Below are 19,044 nucleotides of genomic sequence, written 5' to 3' on the forward strand. Positions count from 1 at the left end.
AAGGTTGTAAGACCAAAACATGGTTGGAAATAATATACGGGCCCCCCTTGATCACAGCATTATAATCCTCAACCTTGGTAAATTTGATGACATAGTAGTCATTTTCCAGGTCAGTAATACTGACTTTCCCTTTCCTAGCCCACTGAGCTTGAATCCTTTGGGCAAAATAGTTAAAGCTAATTCTCTTTCCCAACACCGTAACTATTAAAGACACCTTCCACTTCTCTCTGAGCTCACGCTTCTCAGCTGAGGAAAGTCTAATAACAGGACAAAGAGGATCATCCTGGGCACCCTCCTCCTCATCAGAATCAGAATACAAATCTTTAGAATCCCCTACCATTAACACTTCCTCCATACAAGGCTCTTCCTCAACCACCCCCATAACCGTATCTTTCCAAGAGCTTTTACCTATCTCATTTATGCTAACCCTAACCCTGGGGGAAACCGCGTTCCCCTGTCCCTAAGCTTCACACTCAGCACCAAAATTAGCCGATTTATTAGAGTGGGCCTGACCCGAGACAGTGCCAGATAATTCTGTCCAGATAATGCTAGGTAGGTAAGATTTTTTTAATGATTTCAAAGGATAAAATTGTAATTAAGTGTACTAAAAGGATAACATTGGAAAAATTTTGGCACAAAATTGCCAATTTTACTGTTCCAGCCTTCCACTTTTATAGTTATATATAAAACATTTTATTAAAAAAGATAATGCTAGGTAGCTAAGATTTTTTTAATGATTTCAAAGGATAAAATTATAATTAAGTGTACTAAAAAGGTAACATTGGAAAAATTTTGGCACAAAATTGCCAATTTTACTGTTCCAGCCTTCCGCTTTTATAGTTATATATAATTTTATTAAAAAAGATAATAAATCAGTAAATCTGAACCGTACAAGTAGTAAAGGAAGGCAAGAAATGTACGCCCAGGATCCATCTACTCCAGCGCTCCAGATCCAGAAAAACAAAATTCAAATTCACTTATTTGTCAAAGTGTCTTCTCTCAACTATATTCCCAAATTCAAATTCCACTCTTCGTAACGGCTACATTTATCTCTCTACTCTGCTTCTTCCTCCGCCATCGCTGCCTTGCCCGTACCCTAACACAATACACACACAGTCTCTCTCTCTCTCTCCCTCCCTACCTATCTCTGTGTTGTGTGTACGATTTCATTCGCGATGAAGTATTCTACCCAACCAAGAAATGCGATCTTGAGAGTTATGGAGCCGCAGCCAGTAGAGTCTCCGAACCCAAGCTCTCATAAATTGAAGCCGTCTCCTCCGCCCCCCTCTTCTTTCCGGAGGCATAAATCCAATAAAGAAAACACTTCGCCGTCAGATCTGATATCTATGCCACTATCCGATCAAAAACCCTCCACATCTCCTGCTGCCAAGTTGAGGAGTCCTTTACCTCCTAGGCCTCCGTCCTCTAACCCTCTCAAACGTAAACTCAGCGTCGAGACAGTGCCAGATAATTCTGTCCCTGATTCAGGCGTTAAGGTTATTATCTATGTTTCTCTGTTTGCTTATCTTTCTTAGTGAATTCGGTTTTTATTCTTTCGTTTATCAATTTAGTAAATTTTGGTTCTTGTTTGGCTTGTGAGACTAGAGAGAACTAATGAAATTTTTCTGGACATGCTTCTTTTTTATAAGAGAGAACATTTTGATGGATAGTATCAGGTTTAACTAAAACCTTTTGTACTTAAGTCTGGATATGGGATTGTTGACTATTGCAGTGTTATTCTCTCTCGTAAATGTTATATTATTTTTTCGCTTCCACTTGCATATTTGTGATTGTTTTGGTTTCTATGGAAATTATGATTCGTAATAACTCTTTTGCCTCCCTCCCACCCAATCAGTTTTACATGGTACTGCTGTATGAATCAATAGAAATGATTTTGTATTTACTTAGTTTCTTGTACATCTATTTAAAAATATTTGCAAAGTGCTCCTGCGTAATCCTTATGCTTAGAACGTATGGCTGGACAAAAATTTAAATTTCAAGAAATTACACGGGTCTACAGCTACTCATTCTTATCTGTTCCTCTTCCTGTCAAAATTGTTTAAAATGGCTGCATGGAGAAACACCGTGTGTCCAAATTTTGACTTTGACATAACATAGCTTATGTTTATTTTGAGCATTAGAATTCTTGTTACTTGATGATGACCCCTTTTTTTCCTGGTCTTCCATTTGACAAAATTGTAGGTAGTTGTGCGAATGCGACCATTAAATAAGGATGAAGATGAAGGAGAAATGATAGTTAAAAAAATGTCTGGTGATTCTCTGTCAATCAATGGGCAAAATTTCACATTTGATTCGGTTGCTGATACAGAGGCAACACAGGCAAGACTTACTAATTGTTTGTTTGCAGGCTTTGTATGAAATTCTAAAAATCTATCTTTTTCTCCATCTTGTTCATCGCAGATAGATATATTTGATCTGGTAGGAGCTCCGCTTGTTGAAAATTGTCTAGCTGGATTTAACAGTTCAGTATTTGCCTACGGACAGGTCTTATACAACATAACTTTCTACTCTTACATTTCCATTTGGTGTTACAAATGGCTCTCCTAACTTCTACTTTTGGGAAATTAAATTCTTCAGACCGGGAGTGGGAAGACCTACACCATGTGGGGACCTGCTAATGCCTTATTGGAAGAAAACTTAACTAGTGATAAACAAGGCTTAACTCCCCGTGTATTTCAAAGACTCTTTGACCGCATAAATGAGGTATATATAAATTTTATTTTATTTCTTGCTAAACTCAAGAAGGTGCCGCAGCAATAAAACATGCTGAGTTATATATCATTTTTTTCTCTTCACAACTACTCTTTAAATTCCTTTGCAGGAGCAAATTAAACATGCTGATAAACAACTCAAGTATCAGTGTCGCTGCTCTTTTCTCGAGGTTAATACCATTACTATTAACTTTGGTAGAATTCACTTGATTTGTTGTATAATTTGCTCCCGTTTACCTCACTTTATTTTTTCAGATATATAATGAACAAATAACAGATTTGCTGGATCTAAACCAGCGAAACCTCCAGGTGAACAGTGCTATAAGATTTTCCACTCTGATTCTGTCTATATATGAAAGAAGCTAGTTCCTAACCCTTCTGGAATCTTTTCAGATTAGAGAAGATGTGAAATCTGGTGTCTATGTTGAGAATCTAAGAGAAGATTATGTATTTACAATGAAAGATGTGACTCAGCTTCTGATAAAGGTTTGCTACTTTGCTTTTGCTATAAATACTGAATGTTAATGCCATCATCAAAGGTTTGACTGAACTTTTCAAACTTTGGCTGTAGTAATGCATTTTGTAGTGATGCTGAGAACTGCAATGATGATTATGAGCAGTGTTCTAAAAATCGGCCAAGGCGGTCCCGATTTTCACTAATGAGGTGGTATAAATCGGTTGACCGATTTTTGGCTGCCTAGGCGGGTCTAGGCGGCTCCTAGGCGGTCCCAGGCGGCCTTTTTGAAAAAATTGGTCCTTAAATTTTATGTCGAACTTTTTTAATTTTAAAAAAATATTAAATAACAAAAAAAATAAAAAAAAAACTTTAAACTATTAAATTTATTTTTAAGAATATTAATTTTATTTTGACACATTTTGTTATAAATATTATTTTATTGATCTATTTGTTATTTTTTTAAGGACATTAATATAAATAATATTAAAATATGTATGTTTTTCTATCCTAAATATTTTATATTATTATTTTTACATAGTATAATTCATATATTAATGGTATTTATATAATACTTTATTTAATAAAAAATAAATAAATATAAAAAATACAAATCCGATTAATCGCCGATTAATCACCGATTAATCAGTAAGGGCCCTCTCCGTCCGACTAGCGCCTAGCGTCTTTTAAAACCTTGATTATGAGAACTCCTATTACCTAAATCAGCATCTGTAGAAAGATGGTTTTTGCCCTTTTTTTTTTTTTTTTGTCGCAGCATGCATCCGAAGTTGTAATGTGTTGTAAGAAGTCGATTGATTATGGGAGGAGCTCTCTTACAAGTAAAAGAGCATCTGTAGAAGAACATACATATGCATTATCCTACAGTGTATTAGACAATTTCCTCTAATGTATTACTTATATTTTGGTAGTTCAAGAATAAGTTTGGCATTGCCATAGAAAATATTGAAAATTATGAGAGCTCTTATAGTCTAAAACAGCATCTCTAGAAAGCTAGTACGTGCATATTCATACATGTCTTACAATACATAGAACAATGAGCTTCAGTAAATAAATTCTTTTGGTAGTTCCAGAATGAATATTACATTTCATTTCCATTTATACTATGCATGTTTCTATGTTGGTATTTTAATTTATAAGGATGCTATTTTCTCAAATTTTTGCATCCTTTTCTCTTACTTTTTTTTTTGCTGTTGGAATATTTTCTGAACAATAACAACAGTGATTATACTGATAACTCAATATATTTTGCAGGGGTTGTCCAACAGAAGGATAGGTGCAACTAGTATAAATGCTGACAGTTCCCGCTCACACAGTGTTTTCACTTGTGTTGTTGAATGTCGACAGAAGGTAATATATTTTGTTACACTTGTTATCTATGCATGTCTTGATAATTCTTATCCTTTTTTTTTTCTAATCTTATTAGAGAAGTTCGAAAACATGGACTATTTAATACTTGAGGCCTTGACTATAGAAATTAGAATGAGGTTTCTCATTGTCGATGAAAAAAAATATATTCAATTAATTTGCCTTTTTGTCATATTTTGCTGGTGGGATTCTAAAGTGAACTGTTTGTCATAGAGCACGGCTGATGGCATAAGCAGCTTAAAAACAAGTAGAATAAATCTTGTTGATCTAGCTGGGTCTGAGCGGCAGAAGTTAACTGGTGCTGCTGGGGAACGACTAAAGGAAGCAGGAAATATAAACCGATCTCTTTCACAGCTTGGGTATGATCTGTTTCTGTTTTATTTATTGTTCTTTTACTGTAGTTGAAAAATCTATTGTTTTAGTTCCAAGCTAAGATATTGGCTAAGTTTTGTTCGGTTTAGTTGCAATGAAATGACATCAGCAGGATATATTGAGCATTCGATGAACTCCTTACATAAAAGATTTGGAACTTGTATTAATTTGATCTCATTTGCACCTCCCAATTTCCTTTGAACACAATGGCAAGTGATTATAACCGACAAATTAAAGAAACTGGTGACATTAAATTTCTTTTATTTGCTACCCTGAAGTGTATAAATCTGATGGAATAAAAAGAAACTTAAAATAAAAACTAGGAGTCGTAATAGGCATGAGAGAACAAGCTGATTGCAGTACATGTAATCAGACCTTAAAATGACAAATACTTTTTGTAGGCTGAAAAGAAATATGATTAAACATAATAAAAATTGATAAAAGATTCAGATGTTGCTTCTAATTGGAGAGGAGAACCAGCTGATTTTGGTTTGTTTGAAGCTTCATCTGTAACATTTTATGTTTCTTTTTCTTCCTTTTTAACCTTTGGACTAATTGAGAACAATCAATCTTAGATTATCATCTTGTGTGTTATGCGCATTGCGGGAAGTATTAAGTATGAAGAAGTTAGATTGCTACAAAAAACCAGAAGTTTAGTTCCACTGCCAGTTCTGTAATGACTGGTTTGAGGCATTGATTATTGGTGGAAGTCGCATTAGTTTGCAGAATAAAATAAATAAAAATTTTGAAAGGGGTAAACTCTATGTGGTTCTATTTGGCGGCATAAAATATAATATACCTTGTAACTGCCAGTTCTGTAATAACTGGTTTGAGGCATTGATGATGATTGGTGGAAGTCCCATTAGTTTGCAGAATAAAATAAATGAAAGTTTTGAAAGGGGAAAACTCTATGTTCTATTTGGTGGCATAAAATATAATATACCTTGTGACTGCCAGTTCTGTAATAACTGGTTTGAGGCAATGATCATTGGCGGAAGTCGCATTAGTTTGCAGAATAAAATAAATGAAAATTTTGAAAGGGGAAACTCTATGTGGTTAATATAATATACCTTGTGATTTTCTCAGTTTCATTTCCATTCTTCAGATTGAAGGTTGTAACACTTAGTTGCATGTTTATCATGGTCATATTCCTCGTATCAAATTTCAAATTGAACTCTCTGCAAATGGTCCCCGATGTTCTCGGCTTGCAGGAACTTGATAAACATTCTTGCTGAAGTTTCCCAAACAGGAAAGCAGAGGCATATTCCATACAGAGACTCCAAATTGACATTTTTGTTACAGGAATCACTTGGCGGAAATGCAAAATTGGCAATGGTATGTGCTGTTTCTCCTGCACAAAGGTAATAACACTGCCCATGCTGTTTGTCTTTGATGAACTCCTCCTGTTCCTCCCTATTCTGTCTCAAATTGGCAGTTCATTGTCAATATTTGCAGTTGTAAGAATGAAACTTTCAGTACATTGCGATTTGCACAGCGTGCCAAGGCAATCAAGAACAAGGCAGTTGTTAATGAAGAGATGGAGGATGATGTAAACCACTTGCGAGGAGTAATCCGACAGCTAAGGGTAGGCATTCATTATTATCTATTCATTAGGTTGTTTTGACCTGTTTCAAAGTTCAAACATATTTATAATGCTCGATAAGTGGATGAATAAAACAGGATGAATTACATCGAGTGAAGACAAATAGCAACAGTTCAACAGGTTGGGATCCCCGTAAAAGTCTAAATATATTGAAAAGCCTCATTAATCCGCATTCACGGCTCGCTCAAGTAGATGAGGATGGTGATGAGGAGATGGAAATTGACGAAGAAGCCGTTGAAAAGCTATGCAATGAAGTTGGACTGCCGCCTGCAGATGCTGAACTTTGCAATACTATTGATGAGAGTAGATGTATCATAGAACAAGTTCCTGAGGATGCAGTTATGGATATGGAAAATGAATTAATTGTTGATCATGTTGTTGCTGACCCTGTTAGAAATACCCAAGGTTGTTTGAATAGTCATCATGATATGGTGGAAGTAAAAGACAAGAAATTAGAACTTGCTGTGGGAGTTCTCTTGGCAGGTGAAATGAACGATTCTCAGGATGGTCAAATAAATTGTGCATCCCCTCCTTGCCTCAGCATAGTGCCATGTGAAGTATCACCAATTTTGAAATCGCCAACTCCAAGTGTTTCACCCAAAATTAGCAGTAGCAGGAAAAGTCTTCGGACCTCTTCAATGCTAACAGCCTCCCAGAAACAGTCTAAGGATGAAAATAAGTCAGAGGATGTATGCATATCTCTTGCAAAATCGAGGAAAAGCAGCCCTTCTGATGCTCTGGCTACTCAAACAAGTAAAAGTGTCTTTGCATCAACAGATCATTTAGCTGCCAGTCTCCATAGAGGTCTGGAAATTATTGATAGTCACCGCAAGAGTTCAGCATTCAGGAGATCATCGTTTAGGTTTCCTTGTAAACCTGCAGAACTAAAGTCAATTTTGCTGGTTGCAAAAGTTGATGTGGGTGTGCAAACATTTTCTCAAGATAACGACATACCAGAAGAAGATAGTGAGGAACTTTTCTGTAAGAGTTGCAAGAGAAAGAAACTGGAGGACAAAGATGCCAGTAATGACACGAACTTGCAGATAGTACCTATTGATGGTTCAGAGTCTTCTGATAAATCCAAAGTACATGTTCCCAAAGTAAGTTCATGGCTTCAGCTAGATTTTTAGTAATCTGATGTCTATTTTTATATAACAGATGCTTGACACTTTTGTTAATCTAATAAGCAGGCAGTGGAAAAGGTTTTGGCAGGAGCAATTAGAAGGGAAATGGCTTTGGAGGAGTTTTGTGCCAAACAAACTCATGAAATAATGCAGCTTAAACGTTTGGTAGGTTACTAATTTATCCAAGAGCCGAAGTGTTACTTTTCACTATAATGGCTTCATGACCAATATTTACAGGTACAACAGTACAAGCACGAGAGGGAATGCAATTCCATAATAGCGCAGACAAGGGAGGATACAATTCTACGGCTTATGGATGGTGTTTTGCCTACTGAGGAATTTATGGAGGAAGAACTAACATCACTTATGCATGAACATAAGGTTAATGTTTTTGTGGAGATTCCCCCCTGTTTACTGTTGCTCTTTTTCTTTTCTTTTCTTTTCTTAATATATGTCAATTTACAGGAGAAATTTGAGAATCATTCTGAAGTTCTAAGGACAAATATTGAGCTGAAGAAAGCTCAAGATGAGTTAGAAAATTATCGGAATTTCTACGAATTGGGTGAAAGGGAAGTGTTGTTGGAGGAGATTCAGGATTTAAGAAACCAATTACAATACTATATTGATTCCTCATCTCAATCTGTGATAAATAGAAGTTCACTTTTGCAATTGACATATTCATGTCAGCCTAGCATCACTCCAATATCTCTTGGAACGATTACAGAGTCAACTGAGGAGACTGCAGAATTGAACATTGAACAGGAGAGAATGCGTTGGACTGAGGCTGAGAGCAAGTGGATTTCTCTGGCTGAGGATTTGAGAACTGAACTAGATAGTAGCCGGGTGGTAGCTGAAAAACAGAGGCAGGAATTAGAGACAGAGAAGAAATGTGCTCAAGAGTTGAAGGAAGCAATGCAAATGGCAATGGAAGGGCATGCACGTATGCTTGAACAGTATGCAGATCTTGAAGAAAAACATATCTCATTACTTGCACGGCACAGGCAGATACAGGAAGGAATAGAGGATGTCAGAAAAGCTGCTTCTAGAGCAGGAGTTAGGGGCGCTGAATCGAAGTTTATAAATGCCCTCGCTGCTGAAATTTCAGCATTGAAAGTAGAAAGAGAGAAAGAGAGGCGATATCTTAGAGATGAAAATAAAGCTCTCCAGTCTCAATTGAGGGATACAGCTGAGGCTGTACAAGCTGCAGGCGAGTTACTGGTTAGGCTCAAAGAAGCAGAAGAAGCTGTTGCTGTCGCTCAGGTTACTTTTGAAGCATCCTTATTTCTTTTATTTGTTGTTAGTTTGCTTTGCAGAAGAAATTACTTATATAACATGAAGTTAATAAAATGTTGTTCACAAACAAGAAACTTAGAGGTCCAAAGAAGGCGATAGAAGTAACTGTTAGGAGTATGTAGTGAATATATTATATTGTTGCTCCTTTCTTTATAAGTTGTCACAAGTTCAATTCAGCAGTATGGCTCTGTTTCCAGATGTACATGATTATGTTTTCTTGTGCAATCTAGAGTTGCATTGTTTGGTTTCATTTATATATTATCTCACTCGGTATACTTACGTCGCAGAAGCGAGCCATGGATGCAGAACAAGAAACTGCTAAGGCATTTAAACAAATTGATAAACTGAAGAGGAAACATCAAAATGAGTTGAGCAGTATTAAAATGGTACATGAAGAGTCTCGCCTACCTAAAGAAGCAACCCAACCTACTTATAACGATTGTGAAACAGCAAAGTACGATACTCATAGTGAAAGTGAAGGATGGAGGGGGGAATTTGATCCAGTTCCAGTTTTTAACAAATGTGAAGATGGAGAGCCAACTGAGGAAACAGCAAAGTACGATACATCATCATGGTTTTCTGGGTATGACAGATGCAATATATAAAGATTTATTATTAGCATCAACTTGGTGTATGTATTATGTGAAATAGCTCCCAAAGTGTAGCTTTGCTCTTGGGTTGGGAGGAGGACCATATTTATTGGTTCGCCCATTGTGCCGCCCTGTAGATCAAAAATTCAGATTTAAGTTCATAGAGTTGAATGAATGATTATATTCTTTTTATTCAAAACATTATGTAGCCTATAGGATAAAGGGTCAATTTGTCCAAATTGGTCTGAGCATCAATTCGTTGAAAAACGGCCAATTTTAATCAAGTTAGTCATAGTAACTCATATCTCTTCCAAAAAAAAATATATATATACTATAAAACTCAAATATGTTGTCAAAATTAAAAATACATTATCTATAAATATATTTTAAAGTTATAAAAATTGTAACATCTTTTATTAGAATTAATTGATATGTAATTGATGCAATATAATGGAACAAAATGTGTTTTTTTAATGATGTCATTAATTCTTTTTCTTTTGAAAAAAAAAATTGCATTCTTTTGCTTATAGTTGTCTGCTAGGAGTATTTTTTGTTTGGTTCAACTGTTCATATGTTTACTTGTTAGAAGTTAGTTTATTTCTTTTCAAAAATGGCAATTAATAACTATTTTCAATTTTAAATACATTTTTATTCTACTATTTGAAATGAAAATGTATTAAGGAGATAAAAAAAGTATGTCTTAAATATTATTGTTGAGTCATGAACCAATTAATAATAATAAAAGAAATAATATGGTGGAGAATGATGTGGAAATGAGTTTGCATACCCCCAAAGACAGAAGAATTATATATGTGGTGTAAAAAATTGCAGAAAAAATCAATAACATAAAAATAATTTTAATTACACTATATCAAAAATAAATTTACATAATTCATAATTATCCTCTATATTTCTTCATATGTTGAAAACCTTAAAATAATTTTTGCATTGTCAATGCTATCAAATATTTTTCTCTTAATATATGAACTAAACAATCATTTAAAAATTCATCCCCTAAACATCGTAGTGGAGTTTTTACCAAGTTCATAATCGAAAATACTCTTTCCACTGAAGCAGTTGCAACCAGTAAAATTAAAGCTAATTTCACAAGCAAGTAAACAAGGGGATACAAAGCATTCTTCATTGTCTCAACTAAGCTCAGAAAACCATCTGTCAGATCTCACATCAAAAATGTAAATTTCCAATTGCTCTTTAAATATAGCAATCTGCACTGTAGAAAAATCAGATGGGTACAAGTGAACAAGTCTATTTAGCTTTTGCTTATCAAATGCTGCAAAAGAATCAATAGGATTTAAGCACGCGACACAACAAAGTAATTCTGAGTTTTTCACCGTGAAGCGCTCATTGAGTTTTAAAAGTTGCATATCAATGACCGTGTAAAATATATCAGTTGGATAATGATACAAGTTTGTAATTTTATGAGTATTTCTTCGTGATCTTCCTTGATCCACAAACATATCATCCATATTTGGAACAATGATGATATTCTTTTCACAAAAAGAAGTCACTTCAATAAGTAAAGAAGTCCATCCATCATCTCTCATTTGTTGGAGCAGTTGTTTAGAAATGTTAACTAAGCTTATTGCACATTGATGATACCTTAATCTTTTCTTTGTAAAGTTTGAGATAAATCATATGTAAATCCCAATATCTTTTTCATCAAATGCAAGTTGAAAACAAACTCAAATGCTTGTGTCAAAGCAAGTAAGACACAAACTTGACCTTTTTGCTCTGAATTTGTTCCATCCCCTTGAATCATATCAAGCACATCAATCATACAGGGAAACATGGTGATTAGGCTTACCAACGAAAGATAATGCGAACTCCATTATGTATCACCAGCTCGTTGAAGAGAAGTTTCTTGATATAAACATGTATCACTTTGTATCTCTCCATTTTGTAACGCTTCAATAACTTTACCATATTGCTTCTCACGAAGAAGATCTCTTCTTTTGCATAAAGCTCCCATAATATTTGATAAGTTAGAAACAACATTAAGCAACAAAGCAACACAAACATGCTTTTTTTCCACAACAACTAGAGCGAATTGTAATTGATGAGCAAAACAATGGACATAATATGCAGAAGGATTTTCTTTCAAAATCAATGTCTTCAGGCCATTAAACTCACCATTCATATGCTGGGGTTTAATGTCCTATAGACAATTGTTGTAGGATATAAATTAGTTGTAAATGAATCGTTCATTATCGTTTGTTTTATAAGATATAGTATGTTTAACTATAGAAAGGCATTTATCTTTTATTAGAACTAATTAAATTAAATAAAAGAAATCTCAAAGTTTATTTAAGTGATCATAAAGTGTTCATACAAGCATGAAGTGAGACTAAACTTTATAATAAACTAATAAACTTAAAATAACCCAAGTCAATTAATGTGTTTATGGGATTAACATAATACTGTTGAGACTTGTATCTAATAATGTCTTCTGTTGTGAACAAAGAGCTGGTCTCATAAGCTTTAGGTATTCAAATATCTAGGCAGTTACGTGGATTCGGTGAAGGAGTTAATTAGGAATGGGGACCCGACTTGAGACAACAGGATGGATGGATTTATCTAATGTCACATGTTTCATCTCAAATGGTATTAGTAGGTATAAGTAATCCTAAGACGCAAATAAACATTAATTAGTGATTCTGGATTATGGAGTGGGATGCTTTGACTTTGTGTAAGCACGATCCGCTACAGGGGGACCCTAGGATGTGTGAGAGCAGGCGTTGGGTGTCACATAAAGTAATTACAGGATAGTCAATGTTAGATTGAGCATTCGTCACTCCTAATACATAGGAGATATATCCATGGCCTCTTGTGAAAGAATTAACTGGAAATCCAAGGTGATAAGTTTAAGAGTAGAAATGGAGATTTCACTTAATCTATCTATTCAGAGTTAATTCTACCTACACAAGTAAAATAGACGTCTCATTATATGTAACTTGACATATTCCATAGTCACAGATTCGTCTAAAGATATAGCTCATGAAGGATCGAATTATATTGGACCTAATACGGAAAGGTAAACGTCAAAATCAACATGACTTCTTATCGCTCTAGGGGAATGTAACGATTCTGGTAATAACAGTTTGTGCACTCATTTCGTTATATGTTTAGTTTAAATTTGTTTGGTTAAATTAATTTAAACAAACATATACGGGTAACTGCAGTAAGAACCTAATAGGTTACACACAGAATTAATACTGAAGGATGGAATGGTAATTTTGAGAGTGAGGACTAACATCGGCCGAAATTTATATTAGGGAAATTAAGTTGGATTGATTAATTTATTTAGACAATTATAATTAGATTATATTTGTGGTTAGATTAATTAAAGAGTAATGTTGATTAGATAATATAATGTGATTATATATCTAAATTATTATCCTAATTTAATTAAGTATTCTAATGGGATTAGAATTATTTTTATTAATTATATTTATATTAGATATAGATAATATTAATAAATCCTTTTATTATCTAATTAAAGAACCTACTAGGATTAGAAGTCTAATTAACTAAACCTAATGAGATTATGGTTAGGAAAATCAAACGAGTATAAATACCCCCCATATGAGTATTTCGGCCAACACTATTTTCAGGGTAGAAAATTATTCTCATCCCTCATTCGATAAATTACTTCACCCGTTCCATTCATTTCTTAGTTCGTGTGGATACCGTTAGAGGCAATCTACACTTGGTTGCTTTATTGGTTGATTACTAACATTTTAGTTTTGTTTTTGTTTGTTGTCGTGATTGACGGTGATATCCTCGTGGGCACGTCATTTACAAGAGTAGATAGTTCGTCAACCAAGGTATGTAGGTTTAATCCCTCTTTATATGAAATACCGATTAACGGATCTTGAGAAAATGGAAATAGATAAAATAGATAAAATTTTATAATTCCGATGTGCCTAGGTTTGTCTATTCCCCTTCAGTGGTATCAGAGCGAGCGTTAAATCCGTTATTTCATATATGAAAATATTAAATAATAAATGAGATTTGATAAATTTATTGCTAGGTTGATTAATAAATGTGATTTGATTAATTAATCTAATGATAAAGTTTATGGTTTAATTATTTGATAATTAAAACAATGATTCTGGAATTAATTTAAATCATATTAAAATTAATATCAAAATTAATTAATTGAACAAATATGGACCTTGGGTTAACACAGGGCTGCTGTCGCGATGGCAACAGCCCTCACGATAAGGCTACTATCGTTGGCAGCAGCCCTTGCGGTAGTGGTGGGCGGCCGTGCTGTGTCGGGATAGCACGACCACACCGAATCTGGTTTTGAAAAATTGTTTTTTAAAATAAAATCGATTATGTTTGTTTAATTTTTAATTTTCAGAATATCTCGTTTGATTATTGACATTTAATTGTTTATGAAAAATTATTTAAAAGTTTAATTTGATTATATGCGATATATTTAAATTAAAATGTTAAATAAATTTTGTGAAACAATTAGTTATGAATAATTAGTCTTGTATAAGTATATTTTATATCTAATTTGTATTTGATATATATTGATTAGAATAAAATATAAAAGGATGCAAAATTAATTAAAGGACCTAATTGATAGTAAAATTAATTTAAGGGTTAATTTTTATTTTTAATTAAAGGCGAGGAGGAGAGAAGTGGAAGACGTCCCAACTATGTTGGCACCCCCGAGCAAACCACCAAACCCGACCCAATTTATTAATGAATAGCAAAAAATTACAAAGAAGTTAACAAAATCTGTAGGCCAAACGGCCAATAGCGTTATCGTTAATAAAAGATAGACAAAAAGACGGTGCTGATGTGCACCAAACACCCTCCTCACAGGTGCGACCAAAATTCGCAAGATTTTCAGCTACTTGATTCCCCTCCCGGAAAATGTCAGAGGCGACGAACCGCATGTTGTCAAGAGCACAAAGACATTTAGCCCAATCTTGATGCAATTGCCATGGGATGATTCCCGATCTTCTCCGCAGGACCCCTACCACGAAGGTTGAATCACTTTCTAGCCACAAATTATACCAATTCCTGCTTTTTGCGTAAATGATAGCTGCCATCGCAGCTTTGAGCTCTACAATATGCGCGAACTGAGTCTGGAAAGGAAAAGCAAATGAGCAAACCGTGCAGCCCGTACCTGAGCAGAATACGCCCCCGCAACCAGCCGCCTCAGAGCCTGCCAAGACCGATCCATCTGTGTTTACCTTCCACCAGCCAGCAGGCGAAGGTTGCTAGCACACAGGAATAATATGAGGAGATGTCCCGATCCGCGGCTTCAAAGCAAGGGAGATCAGAACCTGCCTTTCAACCTGCGAATTCCAAATTTTTCCTTTACCTAGGAAATCCGATTGCCTGATACATGCCCATAACAGCCAGAGTGAATGATGGATGTTCGGAGGCACCTCTTCAAAGATACAGTCATTTCTAGCTTTCCAAAGGACCCAAATTCCATGTACAATGGCGCTGCGCCATAGAGCCTGTACTTGCGTGCTAAAACGAGCAGACAAGGCCTGAACTAGGAAGTCCTGAAAGGAATGATCTGTGCTCAGCCTGCGACCAAACAACCCTTCTACACCATTCCAAATTTGCCTTGCAAAATCACATTGCAGCAAAATATGATCCAAAGTTTCCTCTTGACATTTGCAGAAACAACATCTGGAAACAATTAGAGGACCGCAAGATTGCAACAACTTTTGAGAGGGTAAACGGCCCCAGAACGCCCTCCATGCGACCATCGAGTGTGGGGGGGGGATATAAGTTTGCCATAGGCGTTTAATAGTGTGGCTGTTAAGCGGAGGTGATAACCATTTGTAGAACAGTGAGACCATGAAGCAACCATTCGTTGCTAGCCTCCAAAAGCACACATCTGTTATGCTACCACTCGGAGAAGCCACGAGCACATCAGCTCGGATATTTGCAGGTAATTCTGGAATATCCACCCAATCCCCCTGAACCCTGTAATCCTCCACCCTTTCCATGCATCGGTCACGCACAGCCCGCGCAAGGCCTAACCTGTCTGCAATTGTCGGCCATAGCCACTCCGAATTCCAGAAGCTAAGGTTTGAAACTTCCCCAAGCAGCCAAAAACTGTGATCACGGAGAACATGATATGATTTTTTAATCGAAATCCAGATTGAGGAAAATGATATACACCTCCTTGCCAACCCCGCTACATTCCGGAACCGAGATCTTAGAAGCGAGAAACAAAGACTTATCTCTGCAACGATACCCTAGGCTAGCTTCCCAGATAAAACATCATTCCACCGCTTTAGATTTTTAACCCCTAGCCCCCCCTTCATCAAGCGGCTTCGTGCAAACATGCCAAGCAACAAATATGAGTTTTTTCTTTGTTACTGAACCAGTCCAGAAAAAATTCCTTATACCGCTGGCTAATTTCTTTAGCAGACTACGGGGCCACTTGTAAAGGATGAACGAGTGAGTCAATAAACTCATAACAACAGCTTTCACCAATGTTAGCCGACCCGCCATTGAAAGGGCTGATCCTTTCCACTTAGAGAATGTCGCTGTGATTTTGTCTGCAATGTGCTTAAGATGGACCACTTTAGGAGCCCCAGTGAATAGCGGAATGCCCAAATAAGGGAAGGGAACTTTGCCTATTTTTATTCTTGTAATTTCAGCCAATCTGTTACCTCTTCGAGCTGTTACCTGCTGGCCAAAGAACAATTCAGATTTTGTCCAATTAACTTGATGGCCTGCGATATTACCGTAATCCTCAAACATCGAAGCAATAATTCTGACATTCTGCAAAGTGGCTCTACAGAACAGAAGGATGTCATCGGCATACAACATATGAGTGGGTAACCTATGAGTATTGGAGTACCGCACATGGTCCAATTTATGACTTTCAACCAGTCTAGAGATATATCTGCTAAGATAATCCTCTGCAATAGAAAATAAAATTGGCGATAACGGATCTCCTTGGCGAACTCCACACGAGCAAACAAAGTAGCCCGAGACTCCCAAAGGCGTCATAATCGAAATTCTAACAAAGGACAGGTTTGTGAGGATCCAATCTCTAAATTGTAGCGAAAAACCAAAGGCATCTAAAACCTCAAGCAAGAAATTCTAGTCAAGAGTATCAAACGCCTTTTTTATATCAATTTTCATGCTCATGTTTCCCCCAAAACATCGCTTTTGCAGAGAGTTAACACCTTCCGAGGCAATAACAATGCATTGGTGAATGTTACGGCCCTTGATGAACCCAAATTGGTTGTCTGTAATTATCTGTCCAACCACCTGTGTTAGCCTATCAGCCAGAATTTTAGTGATCAACTTAAAACTGAAATTGCTCATCGCAATTGGCCTAAATTGATCAATTATCATCGCTCCCTCGACCTTAGGAATTAACGCCATTATACTGGAATTCAAACCTGAGGTGATGATGCCAGTATGGAAAAACCAATGAACCATAGCGCACACGTCTGCACCCACAATGCTCTAGTAGCTCTGAAAAAACAAACCAGTATAACCATCAGGTCCCGGCGCGCTGGTCGCTGACATACCCATGACAGTGGCCTTGATATCCTCGTTAGACGGATCACTCACAAGCTCCAAATTCATATCCTGCGATACGCAATTAGGAATAATGTCGCGCACTGAAGCCAAGTCCGCAATTTCCGTTCTAGGATTTTTGAAAAGCGCTGCAAAATGTGACGTTGTGTGAGAAGCAATGATATCTGGATCAGTTTCAACAATCCCATTTATGCGTATAGCCTGTAAGCCCGCAGCTGATTTGCGCTGTGTAGCCATTCTGTGAAAGAAACGAATATTTCTGTCCCCAAGCTCCAGCCAATTAACTCTGCTTTTTTCTTTTAGATAAGTTTCTTTTTGCAACAAATGAAGATCCAGCTGAGCATGTGCCTGTAACTCTCTCTCTCGTGCCTTTCCGGGGAAATACCATTGACACTAATTTCCTCTTGAATTGTGCCAAATTCTGCTCACTGTCACTGATATTGCTGTCCAAATTACCAAACACCTCCTTATTCCACCCACGTAGAACCGAACGAAGCCCACAGAGCTTGTGAATCAGAAGATGCATTGGACCAAGGCAAGGATGAGGGCTGTTCCAGAAATCCTGAACTGTATTCCTCAAACTTGGATGCGAGACCCACTTTGATTGGAACCTGAACCTGGCAGGGCGCCTGTTTCCAAGCGAGAAACTGAAAAGCAGCGGATTATGATTGGATTGATGTCTATTAAGTACAGTGCAATGGTTTGATCACTGATCCGCAAAGTCTCCTAACACCAGAGCTCTGTTAAGCCTGCAATCAACCCTTGCAGAACCTTGTCTGCCATTTGACCACGTGTGGAAAGAGCCTATGGTGTGAACTTCTCTCCATTCCCCTTGATCCATAATGAAGTCCCTGCACGAACGCGTGGCCGGAGCCCTCCCAAACTTCTCATGAGCTCCAAGAACATCGTTAAAATCTCCGAGTATCATCCACAATCCTGGATATGCCAGGCGAAGGTCATGAACCTTTTCAAACAAAAGCCGACGTCTATTGGCCCAATTGCTACCATAAACAAAACACAAATTATGATTGATACCCTGCACCAAGCATCTCAAAAGAATACACTGATCATGTTTTTCCACAGCTGCAACATGATAATTTACACGCTCAGATTTCAGCACCCGCATCTTCTCTCTTTCTCTCGAATTGCAAGCTATAAAAGATAGACCCAACCCATTCCAGAATCGTTGATCACTGTCAGCAAAGTTTTCCATTGGTTCCACCAAACAAACAATCTCCGGTTTATGTATAGAGCATAAGTTACTGAAGTAGCGTTTAGTATCCGTATTGAGGATACCCCTGCAATTCCAAAAGAGAACGTTCATTTAAAACTATTTGGGGGTCGTCCAACTCGTTTGACTCGAGTGCACTGTTCCGGAGGCATTTTAACATTTTTCACCACGGTTTCCCAGTTGCTTTCCTCTTCTACTTCATCCGCCCAACTGCGCAAGGAGGAGGGAGATTCCATTTCAGCATTCGAGTTTCCCGGAAGGGAGGGAGATTCCATTTCAACGGTCAAATTTCCCGGATGGGAGGAAGACTCCAACACAACTGCTTTGATATTCGAATTCCCTGGAGAAGATGGTCTTTCCCCTGCATCATCAGCAAGCTCTTCTTCCTCATCTGAGGGCTCCTCTGCTTCAGACTGAATTGCCGCATGCTGAGTGCTGAGGTCCTGCATCAAATTGTTTGTGACCTTTGCAACTGGAACTAGAGCTTGTATTGAATTAGAGACTTTTTTAGGCCCTAGGACTTTTGTATGCTCTACATTTTTCGCCTTAGGCGGAATCGGCTTCATGTTTCTTCTGCATTCATATGCCATATGTCCAATATTGGAGCAGACCTTACAAAAGCTCGGTAATTTCTCATAAACAACTTCAATCCGAACTTCTTTCCCTCTCTCTCAATTCCCAGTTTACAGGGGAGCT

General features: G+C 36.8%; 1 protein-coding gene across 1 annotated transcript; it reads left to right on the top strand.

Moving 5' to 3' along the window:
* The first annotated feature begins 983 nt into the window (after positions 1–983).
* LOC136218523 (kinesin-like protein KIN-12B) lies at positions 984–9,729 on the top strand. The gene is made up of 16 exons (XM_066005438.1): positions 984–1,496; positions 2,203–2,340; positions 2,422–2,505; positions 2,599–2,724; positions 2,843–2,902; positions 2,988–3,041; positions 3,126–3,218; positions 4,459–4,554; positions 4,786–4,931; positions 6,156–6,305; positions 6,400–6,529; positions 6,625–7,647; positions 7,738–7,836; positions 7,909–8,052; positions 8,137–8,931; positions 9,252–9,729. The coding sequence occupies exons 1-16, from the start codon at positions 1,176–1,178 to the stop codon at positions 9,567–9,569; spliced, it is 3,777 nt and encodes a 1,258-aa protein (XP_065861510.1). The 5' UTR covers positions 984–1,175; the 3' UTR covers positions 9,570–9,729.
* Positions 9,730–19,044: the final 9,315 nt, after the last annotated feature.

This window comes from Euphorbia lathyris, chromosome 2 (assembly GCF_963576675.1).
Source record: "Euphorbia lathyris chromosome 2, ddEupLath1.1, whole genome shotgun sequence".
NCBI classification, from domain to species: Eukaryota; Viridiplantae; Streptophyta; class Magnoliopsida; order Malpighiales; family Euphorbiaceae; genus Euphorbia; species Euphorbia lathyris.

Excerpts from the sequence above, each read along its gene's own strand:
- LOC136218523 (XM_066005438.1), top strand. The coding sequence starts at position 1,176 with ATGAAGTATTCTACCCAACCAAGAAATGCGATCTTGAGAGTTATGGAG. Across the intron at positions 1,497-2,202 it reads TCCCTGATTCAGGCGTTAAG|GTAGTTGTGCGAATGCGACC; the intron begins GTTATTATCTAT and ends ACAAAATTGTAG. Across the intron at positions 8,053-8,136 it reads CACTTATGCATGAACATAAG|GAGAAATTTGAGAATCATTC; the intron begins GTTAATGTTTTT and ends GTCAATTTACAG.